The following is a 20,196-nucleotide window of genomic DNA, read 5'->3' as shown; positions in this document are numbered from 1 at the left end:
CTATACTCCTGTTGTAAAGATAAGCAATGTGATTAATATTAGGAAAGTTGAGAAATAAATATAGTAGGCCTAGCCTATAGAAAGCTGATGGGATCCTCCTCTTTTTAATAGAGGCCATCACTGTTTTCTTGTGCGATTGCATAGCCTATAGAAATGTTGTGCAACATAAGCTCATGGGCTCTCATGAAGTGATTGATTAGATTTTTGATTACATTTGCATTGATGTCAGAGTGATTAGAGGGACAATAGAGTGCTGAGTACCAGTTAGCAAGTTTGGTAGGCTACTAATGACCGTCAGCAGCATCAGAGCTTGGAGAAGACTAGTTACCGTGACTAAACAGTCACATGGAATTTGAATGCCTTCATGACTCGTGACCGCCGGTGTGGCGGTAATACGGTCATCGCAACAGCCCTATCTGGAGTCGATGAGAAGTGTAGCTTCCACAACTACCTGTCCTGATTAACAATTAAGTACTTCAAGGCAGCATTTATGGAAGGATGAATTTAAACGTTTCTAAACAGTGTGGTCTAGGGTGGTCCAGTGGTATAAGCCACTGCCTCCGGAACACACATACCACTGCAGAATGGGTGCCAAGCCGACCCACTGCTATTTCAACACTATCTTTCAGAATGTCTGATGTACTCACCACCCAGCAGGCGTTCCCCAGGTCAGCTATTTTGATCTGGATCTTGTCTGCATTGAGAGGATCCAGAGGGTTGACCAACAGACTACCTGCAGCTACTTTATCTAGAGACATGAGAGAAAGAATGAGAGAGGAACACAATGCATTAGCCAAGTGAACATCCACTACATGACCAAAAGTATGTGGACACCTGCTCGTCGAACATCTCATTCCAAAATCATGGGCATTAATATGGAGTTGGTCCCCCCCTTTGCTGCTATAACAGCCTCCACTCTTCTGGGAAGGCTTTCCACTAGATGTTGGAACATTGCTGTGGGGACTTGCTTCCATTCAGCCACAAGAGTATTAGTGAGGTCGGGCACTGATGTAGGGCGATTAGTCGCTGTTCCAATTCATCCCAAAGGTGTTCAATGGGGTTGAGGTCAGGGCTCTGTGCAGGCCAGTCAAGTTCTTACACACCAATCTCGACAAACCATTTCTGTATGGACCTCGCTCATGCTGAAACAGGAAAGGGCCTTCCCCAAACTGTTGCCACAAAGCTGGAAGCACAGAATCGTCTAGAATGTAATTGTATGCTGTAGCATTAAGATTCCCCTTCACTGGCACTAAGGGGCCTAGCCCGAACCATCAAAAACAGCACCAGACCATTATTCCTCCTCCACCAAACTTTACAGTTGGCACTATGCATTGGGGCAGGTAGCGTTCTCCTGGCATCCACCAAACCCAGATTCGTCCGTCGGACTGCCAGATGGTGAAGCGTGATTCCTCACTCCAGAGAACGCGTTTCCACTACTCCAGAGTCCAATGACCGCGAGCTTTACGCCACTCCAGCCGACGCTTGGCATTGCGCAAGGTGATCTTAGGCTTGTGTGTGGCTGCTCGGCCATGGAAACCCATTTCATGAAGCTCCAGACAAACAGTTCTTGTGCTGACGTTGCTTCCAGAGGCAGTTTGGAACTCGGTAGTGAGTGATGCAAACGAGGACAAATTATTTTTTTACGAGCTACGCACTTCAGCGTTCCCGTTCTGTGAGCTTGTGTGGCCTACTACCTTGCGGCTGAGCTGTTGTTGCTTCTAGATGTTTCCATTTCACAATAACAGCACTTACAGTTGGCCGGGGCAGCTCTAGCAGGGTAGAAATATGACGAACTGACTTGTTGGAAAGGTGGCATCCTATGACGGTGCCACATTGAAGGTCACTGCGCTCTTCAGTACGGGCCATTCTACTGCCAATGTTTGTCTATGGCTGTGTGCTCGATTTTATACACCTGTCTGAAATAGCCGAATCCACCAATTTGAAGCGGTGTCCACATACTTTTGTATCACAGGAGGTTGGTGGCACCTTAATTGGGGAGAACGGGCTCGTGGTAATGGCTGGAGCGGAATCAGTGGAATGGTATCAAATACATCAAAACACACAGTTTCCAGGTGTTTGATGCCATTCCATTTGCTCTGTTCCGGACATTATTATGAGCCGTCCTCCCCTCATCAGCCTCCACTGTTTTGTATATATAGTATATAAAAAAACGTCCCTGTGAAGAGAGGAAAGCGAAGTGGAGATTGAAAGAAGAGGAGGTGATATTAGGAGCACTTAGGTGGTTGTTAGTGGGGAGACTAACAGCTACGGACTCTTACAGATAACATAACACTTACACCATCAGCTGAAGGGTATTCAGTGAGGTGAAACATTCAGAATGTTGCAGATAGACATGCAAGGAGTAGATCTGACCATCATTTAATCTACATGTCAGAGAGACGTGTGATCTACATGACATCTCTGTTCCATCTGAACGTTCTGGAACGTTGCAGCCTCCTGATGAAGTACCCAGCAAAGTGTCACCTCTCCACCACTAACCGTTCCTCTCGCTCTCCTCTTCATCCTCTGTTCCAGGCATCACCTCAGTCTCAATCTCTTCCTCATCCTTCTCTGGTCGTTTACACTCCTCCATCTCTCCCTCCTTCCCCTGCTCTCTCCCTTCTTTACCGTCTGTTCCGGGATCGTGTGGGATGCCGGGCCCTGTGCCGTTGTATTCCGGGTAAGCTGCATTGACCGGCAAGTCCCGACCCTCCATGCTGGCGTTGTCGGGGGTGCCGGCGTTGAGTTTGTCTTTCTGTTGGTCCTCTTCGTCTTCCTGCTCTTCTTCATTGGTCCTCTGTACCGCCTGGCTCACCGTGTTCTCCTCCCCCTCCGAGTGGGCGTGACCGTTGCAGGTCACCTCCATCCTGCACTCCTTCTCTTCCGTTTTATCTGGACCTTGGTCAATGCAACAGATCACAGTCAGTCACACGATTAGTAATCAATACACCGCTGTGTGTTCAGTATGCTCCAAACAGAAGAAAACGGCCTGAAACAGGGAAGGTACCATGTCAACTTATCCAACAAGAATTTGCAAAAACGTTTTGCTGTAGTGCTCCCTAATGAACACGATTCAGGTCACCAACTCTGGTCCCATGATATTTGGTTTAAAAAAATCTATGCATTTCAGTTACTTTTTAAAGAGGGAACAGAATATAATAGTGGTACACAACACAACATTCTGATCTAGATTAAAGGTGAAGTACAGTGTGTTTACCTGCTGTGACATCATTAGCGATGTCCTGTAGCGTGTCAGACGAGGGCGGTGGGGCGTCTGTAGTGGTCTCTGTCCTCCCCTCTTCCTCCTCCTCTTCCTCTCCTCCTTCCAGCACTCCCTCCATCTCCTGAATCCTCTTCTCTAACATCTCTGCCTGCTTCCTCTGTTTCTTCTTGATCTTCTTCTTCTTGTTCTTAGACATCTTCGCCGTCTGAGGAAGAGCGATAAGGAGGGGGACGAGGAGAGGGACGAGGAGCGGGATGAGGAGAGGGGAGGGACGAGGAGAGGAGAGGGATGAGGAGAGGAGAGGGATGAGGAGAGGAGAGGGACGAGGAGAGGAGCGGGACGAGGAGAGGAGCGGGACGAGGAGAGGAGAGGGACGAGGAGAGGGATGAGGAGAGGAGAGGAGTGGGACGAGGAGAGGGGAGGGACGAGGAGAGGAGAGGGACGAGGAGAGGAGAGGGACGAGGAGAGGGGAGGGACGAGGAGAGGGAGGGATGAGGAGAGGAGAGGAGCGGGACGAGGAGAGGGGAGGGACGAGGAGAGGAGAGGGACGAGGAGAGGAGAGGGACGAGGAGAGGAGAGGGATGAGGAGAGGGATGAGGAGAGGAGAGGAGCGGGACGAGGAGAGGGGAGGGACGAGGAGAGGGGAGGGATGAGGAGAGGGGAGGAGCGGGACGAGGAGAGGGGAGGGACGAGGAGAGGAGAGGGATGAGGAGAGGGGAGGAGCGGGACGAGGAGAGGGGAGGGACGAGGAGAGGAGAGGGACGAGGAGAGGGGAGGGACGAGGAGAGGGAGGGGAGGGACGAGGAGAGGGGAGGGACGAGGAGAGGAGAGGGACGAGGAGAGGGGAGGGACGAGGAGAGGGGAGGGACGAGGAGAGGAGAGGGACGAGGAGAGGAGCGGGATGAGGAGAGGGGAGGGACGAGGAGAGGGATGAGGAGAGGAGAGGAGCGGGACGAGAGAGGGGAGGGACGAGGAGAGGAGAGGGACGAGGAGAGGAGCGGGATGAGGAGAGGGGAGGGACGAGGAGAGGGATGAGGAGAGGAGAGGAGCGGGACGAGGAGAGGGGAGGGACGAGGAGAGGAGAGGGACGAGGAGAGGGGAGGGACGAGGAGAGGGGAGGGACGAGGAGAGGGGAGGGACGAGGAGAGGGGAGGGACGAGGAGAGGGGAGGGACGAGGAGAGGAGAAGGATGAGGAGAGGAGAGGAGAAGGACGAGGAGAGGGACGAGGAGAGGGACGAGAAGAAGGACGAGGAGAGAAGGACGAGGAGAGCAGGACGAGGAGAGGAGAGGAGGAGGAGAGGGACGAGGAGAGAAGGACGAGGAGAGGAGAGGAGGAGGAGAGGGACGAGGAGAGGGACGAGGAGAGGGACGAGGAGAGGGATGAGGTGAGGAGAGGGATGAGGTGAGGAGAGGGATGAGGTGAGGAGAGGGATGAGGAGAGGAGAAGGACGAGGAGGGACGAGGAGAGGAGAGAAGGACGAGGAGAGAAGAACGAGGAGAGAAGGACGAGGAGAGAAGGACGAGGAGAGAAGGACGAGGAGAGAAGGACGAGGAGAGGGACGAGGAGAGAAGGACGAGGAGAGGAGAAGGACGAGGAGAGGAGAAGGACGAGGCGAGAAACGAGGAGAGGGACGAGGAGAGGGACGAGACGAGGAGAGGGACAAGGAGAGGGACGAGACGAGGAAAAGGACGAGGAGAGGGACGAGGAGAAGGACGAGGAGAGGAGAGGAGGACGAGGAGAAGGGCGAGGAGAAGGACGAGGAGAAGGACGAGGCGAGAAGGACGAGGAGAGAAGGACGAGGAGAGAAGGACGAGGCGAGAAGGATGAGGAGAGAAGGACGAGGAGAAGAGAGAAGGACGAGGAGAGAAGGACGAGGAGAGAAGGACGAGGCGAGAAGGACGAGGCGAGAAGGACGAGGAGAGAAGGACGAGGAGAGAAGGACGAGGCGAGAAGGACGAGGAGAGAAGGACGAGGAGAGAAGGACGAGGCGAGAAGGACGAGGCGAGAAGGACGAGGCGAGAAGGACGAGGCGAGAAAGACGAGGCGAGAAGGACGAGGAGAGGGACGAGGAGAGGAGGAGGAGAGGAGAAGGACAAGGAGAGGGACGAGGAGAGGAGGAGGAGAAGGACGAGGAGAGGAGAGGGATGAGGAGAGGAGGAGGAGAAGGACGAGGAGAGGAGAGGGATGAGGAGAGGAGAAGGACAAGGAGAGGAAAAAGGGGATGAGAGGTTTGGACTACTGTACCGTTTGGACTACTCTACCATTTGCAAAACCATTGTTAAGTCTAAACAGATCCACCCACTCCAACGCATTATACAGTATTATACTGTATTATAGATACAGCTGGTAGCAGCAACCACACACAAAACATGCTTTTATAAATAACACAAAAATACTGATATACTCACTGGTTTGGGTGCTGGGGCTGTGCTCACTATGAAGAGAGGGGAGAGAGAACATTCTAGTCAGTGTTGTATCCTCAGCAATATAAACCAGCAGCAATCTGCCTCAGTAATTAGCACGCAGTTTCAGTAGTACAGTGTGTTTGTGTGTATGTACATTGTGTGTATGTGTGCTCTGATTCACACACACAGCTGTTCTGATACCCTCTCCAGTGTCGTGGACCAGCGGGACTCCGCCTGAGAGATGGACGGTTATTTCTGTAACAAAACCCAGTGACTCACTGAACACACACCTATTTTTTATTTTTTTATAGCCTTCGTGGCTTTGCATAATGGCCTGGCTTCGAGTAAGCTCTACTGCAGCTCTCCCTCTCAATGTCACCCCTACCATTACAGATGGATCAGCATCAGACAGCTAGATAAAAGGGTTGTCTCATCATTTCAACACCACACCAGAAGCCCAGTCTCATCTCAATCCATAGAAACACTGTCTCTACCATCAACTACTTTTAGCACCAATCTAAACGTTAGGCTCAATCTTTAGATATCAGTCTCTCGTTAAATCGTCAGATGATTTGTCTCTGATGCTTGTGTCTGAATTTCACTACAAAACTCTTGATGTACCAGCAAAACAGGAATCCAGACAATGAATGAATCACCTCAATGTCTCCTAGACTGGCTGGTGATCACAGACTGAAACGCTGAATGTCTGCCTTGACTTGGCAGGGCTCGCTCTTTTTGTTCAGAACATTGGGACAAAGCTCCATACAAAAGGAATATGATCCTTTGAAGAGCTTTGAGTGAAAAGCACTAATTAATACAATCTCATTATTCACTAGCATGCCATGCCCGGATGGTAATGTTATTATGTCCATGTTGATACAGCTTTCCAACACTGCACTGTGTTCATTCAAAATGGTGGAAGCGAGGGGCCAGTTACCAGAAGACTCTGACACGCGGTGTGTGTACCTGCGGATCCGGAGGGGGGTGGAGCTCCAGTCCGCTGCCATTCTGTAGCCTCGGCAGCCATCTTCTTGATGTAGGGCTCGTTGACCGTCAACAGGATGTTCTCTGGCTTGATGTCTGTGTGGATGATCTTACACTTGGAGTGAAGGTAGTCCAGCCCCTGGAGGACCTACAGGAGGACAGAGGATCAGTAAGACTTTATCGTAGGGTTTCAACACTGAGGAAACATTCCCAAAATTCCAGTTGGAGGTTTCCTGGAATCATGGAAACTTTTGGTAAAGTTTCTGGAATTTTCAACCCCCTTTCAATAACAGAATTACTAACAATTTCAGTGTTAAAATTCTGTAGAGTTCTGTTGAGTGTTTGTTTCTGCAATCAAGATAACCTGGAACACCCAACCTGGAACCCAATGTGTGAGAAGTAAGTAGTTGTTTTGTTTTACCTGTCGTATGATGCTCTTAACGCAGGGCAGAGGAAGGCCCTGGTAGTTGGACTTGATGATCCATTTGAGCAGGTGATGACCCAGAACCTCAAACACCATACAGACATCTGACAGGGGAGGTCAAGGACTAGTACCGGACAAGTACAGGACAGCAAGGGAGAGGGACAAGCTGGGAAACCTAACTCAAAAAACGCACACACCCATGTCATTCACCCCTATGCATTTGGCTTATACCTACACAATATCAAAACGTGAACACCTAAAGGTTCTGCAAAGAACCAAGATGGAAGTGGGCACACCAACCCAGAACTCATTATTATGACCTCTTCCAGAAGCTAGGCGTGCTAGGGCGGAGTCTAGGCGTGTTGCCTGGACACCCAGCTGTGATCAGGATCTAAATGGTCTCTAGCTGGGACGGATACACAAACTGTCAGTACATTTGTGTGTCTGTGTGTGTCCTCTAGCTGGGCTGTGTTGAGCTGCCAACATCCAGACAACGCTGGAGTACATGGAATATGCCGGTTCTCTCTTGTCGTCTGTTTTCATAGTAAATGTTGAACGTGCTTTTATCGTGTTAATAAAGTGAATAAAGCACTGTTGTCGTCGTTGTTTAAGTGAGGATACGAGTTCCATTCATGCCAGAGATCTTGAAGTCGTCCAGTAGCTGAACCACCCTCTCCCTGCTGGGGTCGTTCTGGTCCGTGTTCCTTACCTGGAGCACACATTAATACAATTCATATTGAGTACAATTGTGTGTGTGTGTGTGTGTGTGTGTGTTCGTTCCTCACTGATCTCAGGAGCTTGATCTCATCCAGAGCTGTCTCAGTGTAGTGCTCTGCACTCTTCACCACCTTCATGGCCACAAAACACTTCCCCCTAGGAATACAGGACAACATATGTTACAAACTGAAACACACACTGAACAACCAACAAGCCTCTACCACTTAAACTCAAAACACACCAACATTTTTTTAACACGCCTTTACTCAGCACCTTTTACACACTGACATACATAACTTACTGTATGTCCCAGGCCAACCATACGGTGGAGAAATGTCCCCAGCCCAGCTTCCTGATCACATGGTATCGCCCATTGAACAGGTCTCCTATCTTCACATGGTGGTAACCTCCTGCAACAGTAACACATGGTAGTTGTGTGTGTGTGTGTGTGTGTGTGTGTGTGTGTGTGTGTGTGTGTGTGTGTGTGTGTGTTGTACGTCTAGAGTAGTCAGTGAGTGTACTGTATCATACCTCTACAGTAGTCAGTGAGTGTACTGTATCATACCTCTACAGTAGTCAGTGAGTGTACTGTATCATACCTCTACAGTAGTCAGTGAGTGTACTGTGTCATACCTCTACAGTAGTCAGTGAGTGTACTGTGTCATACCTCTACAGTAGTCAGTGAGTGTACTGTATCATACCTCTACAGTAGTCAGTGAGTGTACTGTATCATACCTCTACAGTAGTCAGTGAGTGTACTGTGTCATACCTCTACAGTAGTCAGTGAGTGTACTGTGTCATACCTCTACAGTAGTCAGTGAGTGTACTGTGTCATACCTCTACAGTAGTCAGTGAGTGTACTGTATCATACCTCTACAGTAGTCAGTGAGTGTACTGTATCATACCTCTACAGTAGTCAGTGAGTGTACTGTATCATACCTCTACAGTAGTCAGTGAGTGTACTGTGTCATACCTCTACAGTAGTCAGTGTGTGTACTGTGTCATACCTCTACAGTAGTCAGTGAGTGTACTGTATCATACCTCTACAGTAGTCAGTGTGTGTACTGTGTCATACCTCTACAGTAGTCGTTGGGGTCTTCCTGCTCCTCATCGTCAGAGCCCAGTATCTCCTCATCCTGGTCTGGGAAAGGAGAGTCATTCTGCTGGGATGCTCCTCCCCGCGGCGCAGGATCTGGTCTGGAGAGAGAGAGAGAGAGACGGTGAACGTGGAGAGGAGGGAGAGGAAGGGGGAGAGGAGGGAGAGAGAGAGGGGGTTACTGTAAATTAGACAAAGCTTATCTTTTCCATTCATTTGCGAATGAGGCGTATAACTGCCGGATCTACACAACCGATGAAAAGGGACGTGGTTTCATCTTGACATAACTATTTACCAACCCCTGAAGATGGGGGTCAGGCCTCCACAGTACCCCAGAGACTAAGGCTGGGGGTCAGGTATCTCTACAGTACCCCAGAGACTGAGGCCGGGGTAAAGCCCTCTCTACAGTACCCCAGAGACTAAGGCTGGGGGTCAGGTATCTCTACAGTACCCCAGAGACTGAGGCCGGGGTAAAGCCCTCTCTACAGTACCCCAGAGACTAAGGCTGGGGTAAAGCCCTCTCTACAGTACCCCAGAGACTGACGCTGGGGGTCAAGCCTCTCTGCAGTACCCCAGAGACTGAGGCCGGGGTAAAGCCCTCTCTACAGTACCCCAGAGACTGACGCTGGGGGTCAAGCCTCTCTGCAGTACCCCAGAGACTGAGGCCGGGGTAAAGCCCTCTCTACAGTACCCCAGAGACTGACGCTGGGGGTCAAGCCTCTCTGCAGTACCCCAGAGACTGAGGCCGGGGTAAAGCCCTCTCTACAGTACCCCAGAGACTGAGGCTGGGGTAAAGCCCTCTCTACAGTACCCCAGAGACTGACGCTGGGGGTCAAGCCTCTCTGCAGTACCCCAGAGACTGAGGCCGGGGTAAAGCCCTCTCTACAGTACCCCAGAGACTGACGCTGGGGGTCAAGCCTCTCTGCAGTACCCCAGAGACTAAGGCTGGGGTAAAGCCCTCTCTACAGTACCCCAGAGACTGACGCTGGGGGTCAAGCCTCTCTGCAGTACCCCAGAGACTGAGGCCGGGGTAAAGCCCTCTCTGCAGTACCCCAGAGACTGAGGCCGGGGGGTCAGGCCTCTAGAGTACCCCAGAGTAAGCCGTGATGCCTTCATATATTATTCAATCCTGTGTCATAATGCATATCCCCTACTCTACAACAGAGCCGGTCAGTAAGCAGATATACAGTGCATTCGGAAAGTATTCAGACCTTCAGAATTTTTCCACATTTTGTTAGCTTACAGCCTTATTCTAAAATTGATTAAAATAGTGCCCCCCAATGAATCTACACACAATACCCGATAATGACAAAGCAAAAACAGGTCTTTAGAAATTTTAGCAAATGTATTACCGATAAAAAAACGAAATATTACATTTACATAAGTATTCTGACCCTTTACTCAGTACTTTGTTTAAGCACCTTTGGCAGCGATTACAGCCTCGAGACTTCTTGGGTATTACGCTACAAGCTTGGCACACCTGTACTTGGGGAGTTTTTCCCATTCTTCTCTGCAGATCCTCTGAAGCTCTGTCAAGTTGGATGGAGAGCGTCGCTGCACAAATATTTTCAGGTCTCTCCAGGCTCTGGCTGGGCCACTCAAGGACATTCATAGACTTGTCCCGAAACCACTCCTGCGTTGTCTTGGCTGTGTGCTTAGAGTCGTTTCCCTATTGGAAGGTGAACCTTCGCCCCAGTCGGAGGTCCTGAGCGCTCTGGAGCAGGTTTTTATCAAGGATCTCTCTGTACTTTGCGCCGTTCATCTTTGCCTCAACATCCCCACTGCATGATGCTGCCACCACCATGCTTCACCGTAGGGATTGTGTCAGGTTTTCTCTAGACGTGACGCATGGCATTCAGGCCAAAGAGTTAAATCGTGGTTTCATCAGACCAGAGTATCTTGTTTCTCATGGTCAGAGTCTTCAGGTGCCTTTTGGCAAACGCCAAGCGGGCTGTCACGTGCCTTTTACTGAGGAGTGGCTTCAGTCTGGCCACTCTACTATAAAGGCCTGATTGGTGGAGTGCTGCAGAGATGGCTGTCCTTCTGGAAGGTTCTCCCATCTCCACAGAGGAACTCTGGAGCTCTGTCAGAGTGACCATCGTGTTCTTGGTCACCTCCCTGACCAAGGCCCTTGTCCCCCGATTGCTCAGTTTGGCCAGGCAGCCAGCTCTAGGAAGAGTCTTGGTGGTTCCAAACTTCTTCCATTTAAGAATGATGGAGGCCACTGTGTTCTAGGGGACCTTCAATGCTGCAGAAATGTTTTGGAACCCTTCCCCAGATCTGTGCCTCGACACAATCCTGTCTCTGAGCTCTACGGACAATTCCTTCGACCTCTTGGCTTGGCTTTTGCGCTGACATGCACTGTCAACTGTGGGACCTTATATAGACAGGTGTGTGCCTTTCCAAATCATGTCCAATCAATTGAATTTAGCACAGGTGGACTCCAATCAAGTTGTAGAAACATCTCAAGGATAATCAATGGAAACAGGATGCACCTGAGCTTAATTTCGTGTCTCATAGCAAAGTGTCTGAATAATTATGTAAATAAGGTATCGTTTTCGCTTTGTCATTATGGGGTATTGTGTGTAGATTGATTAAATAAATAAAAATCCTCAGCAATTTTAGAATAAGGCTGTAACGTAACAAAAAATTGGGAAATGTCAACGGGTCTGAATACTTTCCGAAGGAACTGAACAAAAAATAAACGCAACATGTAAAGTGAACATGAGCATTTCTCCTTTGCCAAGATAATCCATCCACCTGACAGGTGTGGCACATCAAGAAGCTGATTAAACAGTATGCTCATTACACAGTTGCACCTTGTGCTGGGGAAAATAAAAGGCCACTTTAACACAACGCCACAGATGTCTCAAGTATTGAGGGAACGTGCAATTGGCATGCTGACTGCAGGAATGTCCACCAGAGCTGTTGCCAGAGAATTGAATGTTCATTTCTCTACATTTGCTAAACTGCCTCCAACGTCGTTTTAGAGAATTTGGCGGTACATTTACATTTTAGTCATTTAGCAGACACTCTTATTCAGAGCGACTTACAGTTAGTGAGTGCATACATTTAACATTACAACGAACCCACAACCCTGGCGATGCAAGCGCCATGCTCTACCAACTGAGCTACAGGGGACTTAGTACATCCAACCGGCCTCACAACCGCAGACCACGTAGCCATGCTAGCCCAGGACCTCCACATCCAGCTTCTTCATTATATCTGTAATAATGCCCTTTTGTGGGAAAATAAACGTATTCTGATTGGCTGGGCCGGGCTCCCCAGCGGGTGGGCCTGGCTGTCAAGTTGATGTGCCTATGCCCTCCCAGGCCCACCCATCCATGGCTGCACCCCTGCCCAGTCATGTGAAATCTGTAGATTAGGGCCTAACAAATTTATTTCAATTGACTGATTTCCTCATATGAACTGTAATATAGTCAAATCTTTTAAATTGTTGCATGTTAAGTTTATATTTTTGGTCAGTATATATACACACACAAATCACACCAGAACAAAGCCCAGTCTCATCTCAATTCATAGATACGCTTGCGAAAGTATTCACCCCCCTTGGCATTTTTCCTATTTTGTTGCCATACAACCTGGAAATAAAATGGATTTTTGGGGGGGTTGTATCATTTAATTTACACAACATGCCTACCACTTTGAAGATGCAAAATATTGTGAAACAAACAAAAAATAAGACAAAAAACTGAAAACTTGAGCGTGCATAACTAGTCAATACTTTGTAGAGCCACCTTTTGCAGCAATACCTTTTTCATTTCACTTCACCAATTTGGACTATTTTGTATATGTCCATTACATGAAATCAAAATAAAAGCTGCGAAGTGTTAGGCCACACAAGCTCACAGAATGGGACTGCCGAGTGCTTAAGTGCGTAGCACGTATAAATCGTCTGTCCTCGGTTGCAACACTAACTACCAAGTTCCAAACTGCCTCTGGAAGCAACGTCAGCACAAGAACTGTTCGTCGGGAGCTTCATGAAATGGGTTTCCATGGCCTAAGATCACCATGCGCAATGACAAGCATTGGCTGGAGTGGTGTAAAGCTCACCACCATTGAACTCTGGAGCAGTGGAAACGCGTTCTCTGGAGTAATGGATCACGCTTCACCATCTGGCAGTCCGATCACCATCTTGCAGTACGATGGATGGATCTGTGTTTGGCGGATGCAAGGAGAACGCTACCTGCCTCAGTGCATAGTGCCAACTGTAAAGTTTGGTGAAGGAGGAATAATGGTCTGGGGCTGTTTTTCATGGTTCGGTCTAGGCCGCTTAGCTCCAGTGAAGGGACATTTTAAAGCTACAGCATACAATGACATTCTAGAAGATTCTGTGCTTCCAAATTTGTGGCAACAGTTTGGGGAAGACCCTTTCCTGTTTCAGCATGACAATGCCCCCGTGCACAAAGCGAGATTGGTGTGTAAGAACTTGACTGGCCTGCACAGAGCCCTGACCTCAACCCCATCGAACACCTTTGGAATTAATCGGAACGCCTAACATCAGTGCCCGACCTCACCAATGCTCGTGGGCTGAATGGAAGCAAGTCCCCGCAGCAATGTTCCAGTATCTAGTGGAAAGCCTTCCCGGAAGAGTGGAGGCTGTTATAGCAGCAAAGGAGGGACCAACTCCATATTAATGCCCATGATTTTGGAATGAGATGTTCGGCGAGCAGGTGTCCACATACTTTAGGTCATGTAGTGTATACGGGGTTCGAACCTAAATCATTTCCCAATAATTTTGTTCTGAACAGAATCATTTTATTTTTTTCCGTTAGAGAACAATTTTTTCTCCTCTACGTTATACTGTTCCGACCAGCAAAATAAAGTTAAGAACCGGTTCGAACCAAAAAAGTTACGGCTGATATGTTTCCTTTTTAAACCTCTAAGAAAAAAATAATAATAATAATAATTATATATACACTGCTCAAACAAATAAAGGGAACACTTAAACAACACAATGTAACTCCAAGTCAATCACACTTCTGTGAAATCAAACTGTCCACTTAGGAAGCAACACTGATTGACAATACATTTCACATGCTGTTGTGCAAATAGAATAGACAACAGGTGGAAATTATAGGCAATTAGCAAGACACCCCCAATAAAGGACTGGTTTTGCAGGTGGTGACCACGACCACTTCTCAGTTCCTATGCTTCCTGGCTGATGTTTTGGTCACTTTTGAATGCTGGCGGTGCTTTCACTCTAGTGGTAGCATGAGACGGAGACTACAACCCACACAAGTGGCTTAGGTAGTGCAGCTCATCCAGGATGGCACATCAATGCGAGCTGTGGCAAGAAGGTTTGCTGTGTCTGTCAGCGTAGTGTAAGGAGCATGGAGGCGCTACCAGGAGACAGGCCAGTACATCAGGAGACGTGGAGGAGGCCGTAGGAGGGCAACAACCCAGCGGCAGGACTGCTACCTTCGCCTTTGTGCAAGGAGGAGCACTGCCAGAGCCCTGCAAAATGACCTCCAGCAGGCCACAAATGTGCATGTGTCTGCTCAAACGGTCAGAAACAGACTCCATGAGGGTGGTATGAGGGCCCGACGTCCACAGGTGGGGGTTGTGCTTACAGCCCAACACCGTGCAGGACGTTTGGCATTTGCCAGAGAACACCAAGATTGGCAAATTCGCCACTGGCGCCCTGTGCTCTTCACAGATGAAAGCAGGTTCACACTGAGCACATGTGACAGACGTGACAGAGTCTGGAGATGCCGTGGAGAACGTTCTGCTGCCTGCAACATCCTCCAGCATGACCGGTTTGGCGGTGGGTCAGTCATGGTGTGGGTTGGCATTTCTTTGGGGGGCATTCCTCCTAATGCATTCCTCCTAATGCAAGACAATGCTAGACCTCATGTGGCTGGAGTGTGTCAGCAGTTCCTACAAGAGGAAAGCATTGATGCTATGGACTGGCCCGCCCGTTCCCCAGACCTGAATCCAATTGAGCACATCTGGGACATCATGTCTCGCTCCATCCACCAACGCCACGTTGCACCACAGACTGTCCAGTAGTTGGCGGATGCTTTAGTCCAGGTCTGGGAGGAGATCCCTCAGGAGACCATCCGCCACCTCATCAGGAGCATGCCCAGGCATTGTAGGGAGGTCATACAGGCACGTGGAGGCCACACACACTACTGAGCCTCATTTTGACTTGTTTTAAGGACATTACATCAAAGTTGGATCAGCCTGTAGTGTGGTTTTCCACTTTAATTTTGAGGGTGACTCCAAATCCAGACCTCCATGGGTTGATACATTTGATTTCCATTGATAATTTTTGTGTGATTTTGTTGTCAGCACATTCAACTATGTAAAGAAAAAAGTATTTAATAAGTTGGCAATCACAGAGGTCAGACGTTTCTTGTAGTTGGCCACCAGGTTTGCACACATCTCAGGAGGGATTTTGTCCCACTCCTCTTTGCAGATATTCTCCAAGTCAGTAAGGTTTCGAGGCTGACGTTTGGGAACTCAAACCTTCAACTCCCTCCACAGATTTTCTATGGGATCAGGGTCTGGAGACTGGCTAGGCCACTCCAGGACCTTAATGTGCTTCTTCTTGAGCCACTCCTTTGTTGCCTTGGCCGTGTGTTTTGGGTCATTGTCATGCTGGAATACCCATCCACAACCCATTTTCAATGCCCTGGCTGAGGGAAGCAGGTTCTCACCCAAGATTTGACGGTACATGGCCCCGTCCATCGTCCCTTTGATGCGGTGAAGTTGTCCTGTCCCCTTAGCAGAAAAACACCCCCAAAGCATAATGTTTCCACCTCCATGTTTGACAGTGGGGATGGTGTTCTTGGGGTCATAGGCAGCATTCCTCCTCCTCCAAACACGGCAAGTTGAGTTGATGCCAAAGAGCTCGATTTTGGTCTCATCTGACCACAACACTTTCACCCAGTTCTCCTCTGAATCATTCAGATGTTCATTGGCAAACTTCAGACGGGCCTGTATATGTGCTTTCTTGAGCAGGGGGACCTTGCGGGCGCTGCAGGATTTCAGTCCTTCACGGCGTAGTGTGTTACCAATTGTTTTCTTGGTGACTATGGTCCCAGCTGCCTTGGGATCATTGACAAGATCCTCCCGTGTAGTTCTGGGCTGATTCCTCACCGTTCTCATGATCATTGCAACTCCACGAGGTGAGATCTTGCATGGAGCCCCAGGCCGATTGACAGTTATTTCGTGTGTCTTCCATTTGCGAATAATCGCACCAACTGTTGTCACCTTCTCACCAAGCTGCTTGGCGATGGTCTTGTAGCCCATTCCAGCCTTGTGTAGGTCTACAATCTTGTCCCTGACATCCTTGGAGAGCTCTCTGGTCTTGGCCATGGTGGAGAGTTTGGAATCTGATTGATTGATTGCTTCTAGGGACAGGTGTCTTTATACAGGTAACAAGCTGAGATTAGGAGCACTCCCTTTAAGAGTGTGCTCCTAATCTCAGCTCGTTACCTGTATAAAAAGACACCTGGGAGCCAGAAATCTTTCTAATTGAGAGGGGGTCAAATACTTATTTCCCTCATTAAAATGCAAATCAATTTATAACATTTTTGACATGCGTTTTTATAGGTTTTATTGTTGTTATTCAGTCTCTCACTGTTCAAATAAACCTACCATTAAAATTATAGACTGATAATTTCTTTGTCAGTGGGCAAACGTACAAAATCAGCAGGGGATCAAATACTTTTTTCCCTCACTGTATATACTTTTTACATTTAGCTCGACATTAAATGACTTCACCAATCAGTGCGGATAGAGCAGCTTGCTATGGAGTGGCCACCCTATACTCTAGCTAGTTGTTTACATGCATTGGACAGACAAGTGTACGGTGTGAGATGTGACTTAAATTTTGCGGGTAAGGAGCGAGCGAGAGAGGGTGGAGGACTGGGCATCTTGTTTTGACATGCCTTATCTGAATTAGGCTTAATCAGCTTCTTGATATACCACACCTTTCAGATGGATGGATTATCTTGGCAAATGATAAATGCTCACTATCAGGGATGTAAAGAAATTTGCAAACAAAATTTGTGCAAAATAAGCTTTTTGTGTGTATGGAACATTTCGGGGATCGTTCATTTCAGCTCATGAAACAGGGGACCAACACTTTACATGTTGCGTTTATATTTTTGTTCAGCATATATCAAAAATCTATTTATTTCTGGTGCTCCTTAAATTCAGTTTGGTGCCAAACGTTCTAAAAGATGGGAGCAGTATGTGTGTTTGAGGGAGAGAGAGAGCGGGGTATGCGTGTTTATGAGAGTGAGGGAGACAGACTGTGTGTGTGAGGAAGTGAGGGAAAGTGTCTGTTAACTGAAGCGTAAAGGAGGCTTCATGCAGTGTTTTCCCCTTACTGACAATGACATGCAGATCAAAATGTTGGTATCATGACAAGCTTAGTGTGTGTGTGTATATATATATATATATATATATATATATATATATATATATATATATATATATATATATATATATATATATATATATATATATATATATATATATATATATATGTGTGTCAGGGTGGGGTTCTGAATCCCTGAAAAGGACTGACAGGGGGAAGAGACTCTTGAGGAAATGGAAAGACACCAGTTGTTACCACAGAGACAACAACAAGAGAGAAGGCACTCAACGTTAACGACAACAGGAATTACCTGACAGACAGCCTCCCGTCGACCACAGAAAGTACACTGAGGCTGGGATTTGTCTGCAATGCACATTTTAAAGGCAATGTTTCCACGTTCGCAGAGGTCACATTCACTGTAAATGCTGCATATGTCGGCTCAATCAGAAATGACCTTCAAATGGCACATTATCCAAATCCCTGATAGGATTGAAACACAGCCTGAATCTTAACCAGGGATTTCAGATCCTCAGCTCTGTCACTTAACGGTAAGGGTAGACAGATTCAACTTCAACAAAACTTTAACAATAAGTAATTTAATATGTTAAGTGCTGCTGCCTGTGGCTAGGAAAGACACTCCAAAGAATGTCATGTAGACTTCCAATTAGACACATGGGACCACAGCCCACAGAACTAGAATTATATTCCTATTTCACAGGCTCAAGTTCTTTTCAGAACCCAACCCACACAGACATTCTAACACCACACACAGGCATCATGCTTCTCTAGAATATTCAGAACATTCTGATTCTATAGAACAGAGACATGCCTATAGAATGTTGACAATCTTTTCTCCTCCTCCCATCAGAAGCTGTTCCACTGCCCACCAACCAATCAGCAACTAGCTAGGCCATTCAGTCACAGCCTCTCCATCCTCAGAAGAACCCAACACCTGCTCTGTGTGAGACTCCTGTCATGAACTTCAGGGACAACTACAAGGGATGTTTCTCAACTCAACTCTCCTCGATTCCTTGCATCCCCATCTCCTTGCGTCCTCCTTAACCGTATTGGAGGATAAGTCCAAGGTCACTTCCCTCGGACCTTCCCCAATAGCCTACGTTTTGAAAAGGAGGCGAAGTGAAGGAAAGATACACAGAGAAAGAGCCAAGGTCCTTGTCCACAACAGCTGTTTTCTATGATGCTGCCACAGGGATCCATCATCGTACACAACAATACTAGCCAGTTCCTCCACTGGCTCCAGGTCTAACACTGTGGGAGTAGGAGGTATTTTTATCAAGCACTTCCTTGGCAACAACTTACAGATAATTATATTGCTATTCATCATCTTCACACCCACATATTTCACATACAGAAATACTGTCTACTATTCCATCTGGCTACACATTTCATCTTCCATCACTTATCTTTATGATTGAGATAGAAAAGGTTACTCTGGAGTCGAGTCAATGTTTGAACAATAAGAAGGAGAGGGTGTGTCTCTGTATATGTATTTGTCTGTCTGTGTGTGTGCGTCCGTGAGAGTCTGCGCCCCTGAGAGTCTGCGCCCCTGAGAGTCTGCGCCCCTGAGACCCCTGAGAGTCTGCGCGCGCAGAACGCCCCCCTTTTCTTGTCCTGGTATTGACGAGGGTTAAATCAATGTGAGCCTTGGCTTTTAGAAATGTTCCAGCCCACACACCTCAAGCTGCACAGCAGCAGGAAAAACACCACCTTCATTCTGTTTATCAGTCTAACACAAACCAGAAATAAAATCCAAAACATTCTGACGTCGTCACGCACAAACCAAACAAGTCTCAGTATCATGTCTCTCCCTTCAATGTTTGCTGCTGTGCTGTTCTCTCCCCCCCCCTTACACAAAGTTGTAGTCTGCTATATTCTGTCCCACGTCCTCTACACTCTCTCCCTCCAACACGGTCGTTGTGGATGAGGCCAAGCCCGGGAAAAAAATCCTGAATTAAAATAATGGATTGTGCCGTTATGCAATACATAGAAAATAAAAACTGATTTAAGATGTCTTTAGTACATAATTAGTCTAGCCTATAATCCTAAATTCTAGTAAATCGCCTTTGAGTGTGGACTGTATTATTATGCATACTGGATGGACTGGTTACCGCATGCTACGCTCTGAACTTTCAATCCATGAGTCTGGGAGAGAACATATAGGCCTAGGCGATGCTGTTGGTTCATTGATTGTGCAGGGCAGCTTACAGTTAGCCTACAATTATAGTGAATTTGTATTTGAATAGCCAAGTAACAGGGCATTTTTATATTTTCATAATTAATAGGCTGACATTACCTTCAGCTACAGAATCTCACCGGCGTGCGTTTCCATCTAACCTCTCTCCTTCATTCCTTTCTCGAGTGCGCAGAGAGTGGCTGTCAACAGTTTAATGAAATATGTTTCGTTGTGAAAACATGGTACTATCGATGTTCCTGAAAATATTTCACTTGCTTTCCCAAATTAAGCACTGGGTAGTTGCAGGAACTGGGTTGGAGAGCCCATGGCATACAGAGTACTGGGTAGTTGCAGGAACTGGGTTGGAGAGCCCATGGCATAGAGAGTACTGGGTAGCTGGAGGAACTGGGTTGGAGAGCCCATGGCATACAGAGTACTGGGTAGCTGGAGGAACTGGGTTGGAGAGCACATGGCATACAGAGTACTGGGTAGCTGGAGGAACTGGGTTGGAGAGCACATGGCATACAGAGTACTGGGTAGCTGGAGGAACTGGGTTGGAGAGCCCATGGCATACAGAGTACTGGGTAGCTGGAGGAACTGGGTTGGAGAGCACATGGCATACAGAGTACTGGGTAGCTGGAGGAACTGGGTTGGAGAGCCCATGGCATACAGAGTACTGGGTAGCTGGAGGAACTGGGTTGGAGAGCACATGGCATACAGTTGGAGAGCACATGGCATACAGAGTACTGGGTAGCTGGAGGAACTGGGTTGGAGAGCCCATGGCATACAGAGTACTGG

At 47.9% G+C, this 20,196-nt stretch overlaps 1 protein-coding gene across 3 annotated transcripts in view; it reads right to left on the bottom strand.

Annotated features, from left to right (window-relative positions):
• srpk1b (SRSF protein kinase 1b) overlaps positions 1-20,196 on the bottom strand; it is a 55,968-nt gene that overhangs the window by 6,698 nt on the left and 29,074 nt on the right. For all 3 annotated transcript variants that reach the window (XM_041887330.2, XM_041887329.2, XM_041887331.2), the window contains 10 exons: positions 8,831-8,952; positions 8,057-8,165; positions 7,824-7,911; positions 7,660-7,747; positions 7,036-7,142; positions 6,597-6,762; positions 5,634-5,659; positions 3,218-3,428; positions 2,500-2,898; positions 648-748 (listed from right to left, as the gene is read on the bottom strand). In XM_041887330.2, coding sequence (XP_041743264.1) covers positions 648-748; positions 2,500-2,898; positions 3,218-3,428; positions 5,634-5,659; positions 6,597-6,762; positions 7,036-7,142; positions 7,660-7,747; positions 7,824-7,911; positions 8,057-8,165; positions 8,831-8,952 — 1,417 coding nt within the window. The remainder of the gene's footprint in view (positions 1-647; positions 749-2,499; positions 2,899-3,217; positions 3,429-5,633; positions 5,660-6,596; positions 6,763-7,035; positions 7,143-7,659; positions 7,748-7,823; positions 7,912-8,056; positions 8,166-8,830; positions 8,953-20,196) is intronic.

This window comes from Coregonus clupeaformis, chromosome 10 (assembly GCF_020615455.1).
Source record: "Coregonus clupeaformis isolate EN_2021a chromosome 10, ASM2061545v1, whole genome shotgun sequence".
NCBI classification, from domain to species: Eukaryota; Metazoa; Chordata; class Actinopteri; order Salmoniformes; family Salmonidae; genus Coregonus; species Coregonus clupeaformis.
This window is presented reverse-complemented; position numbering and strand designations above follow the sequence as displayed.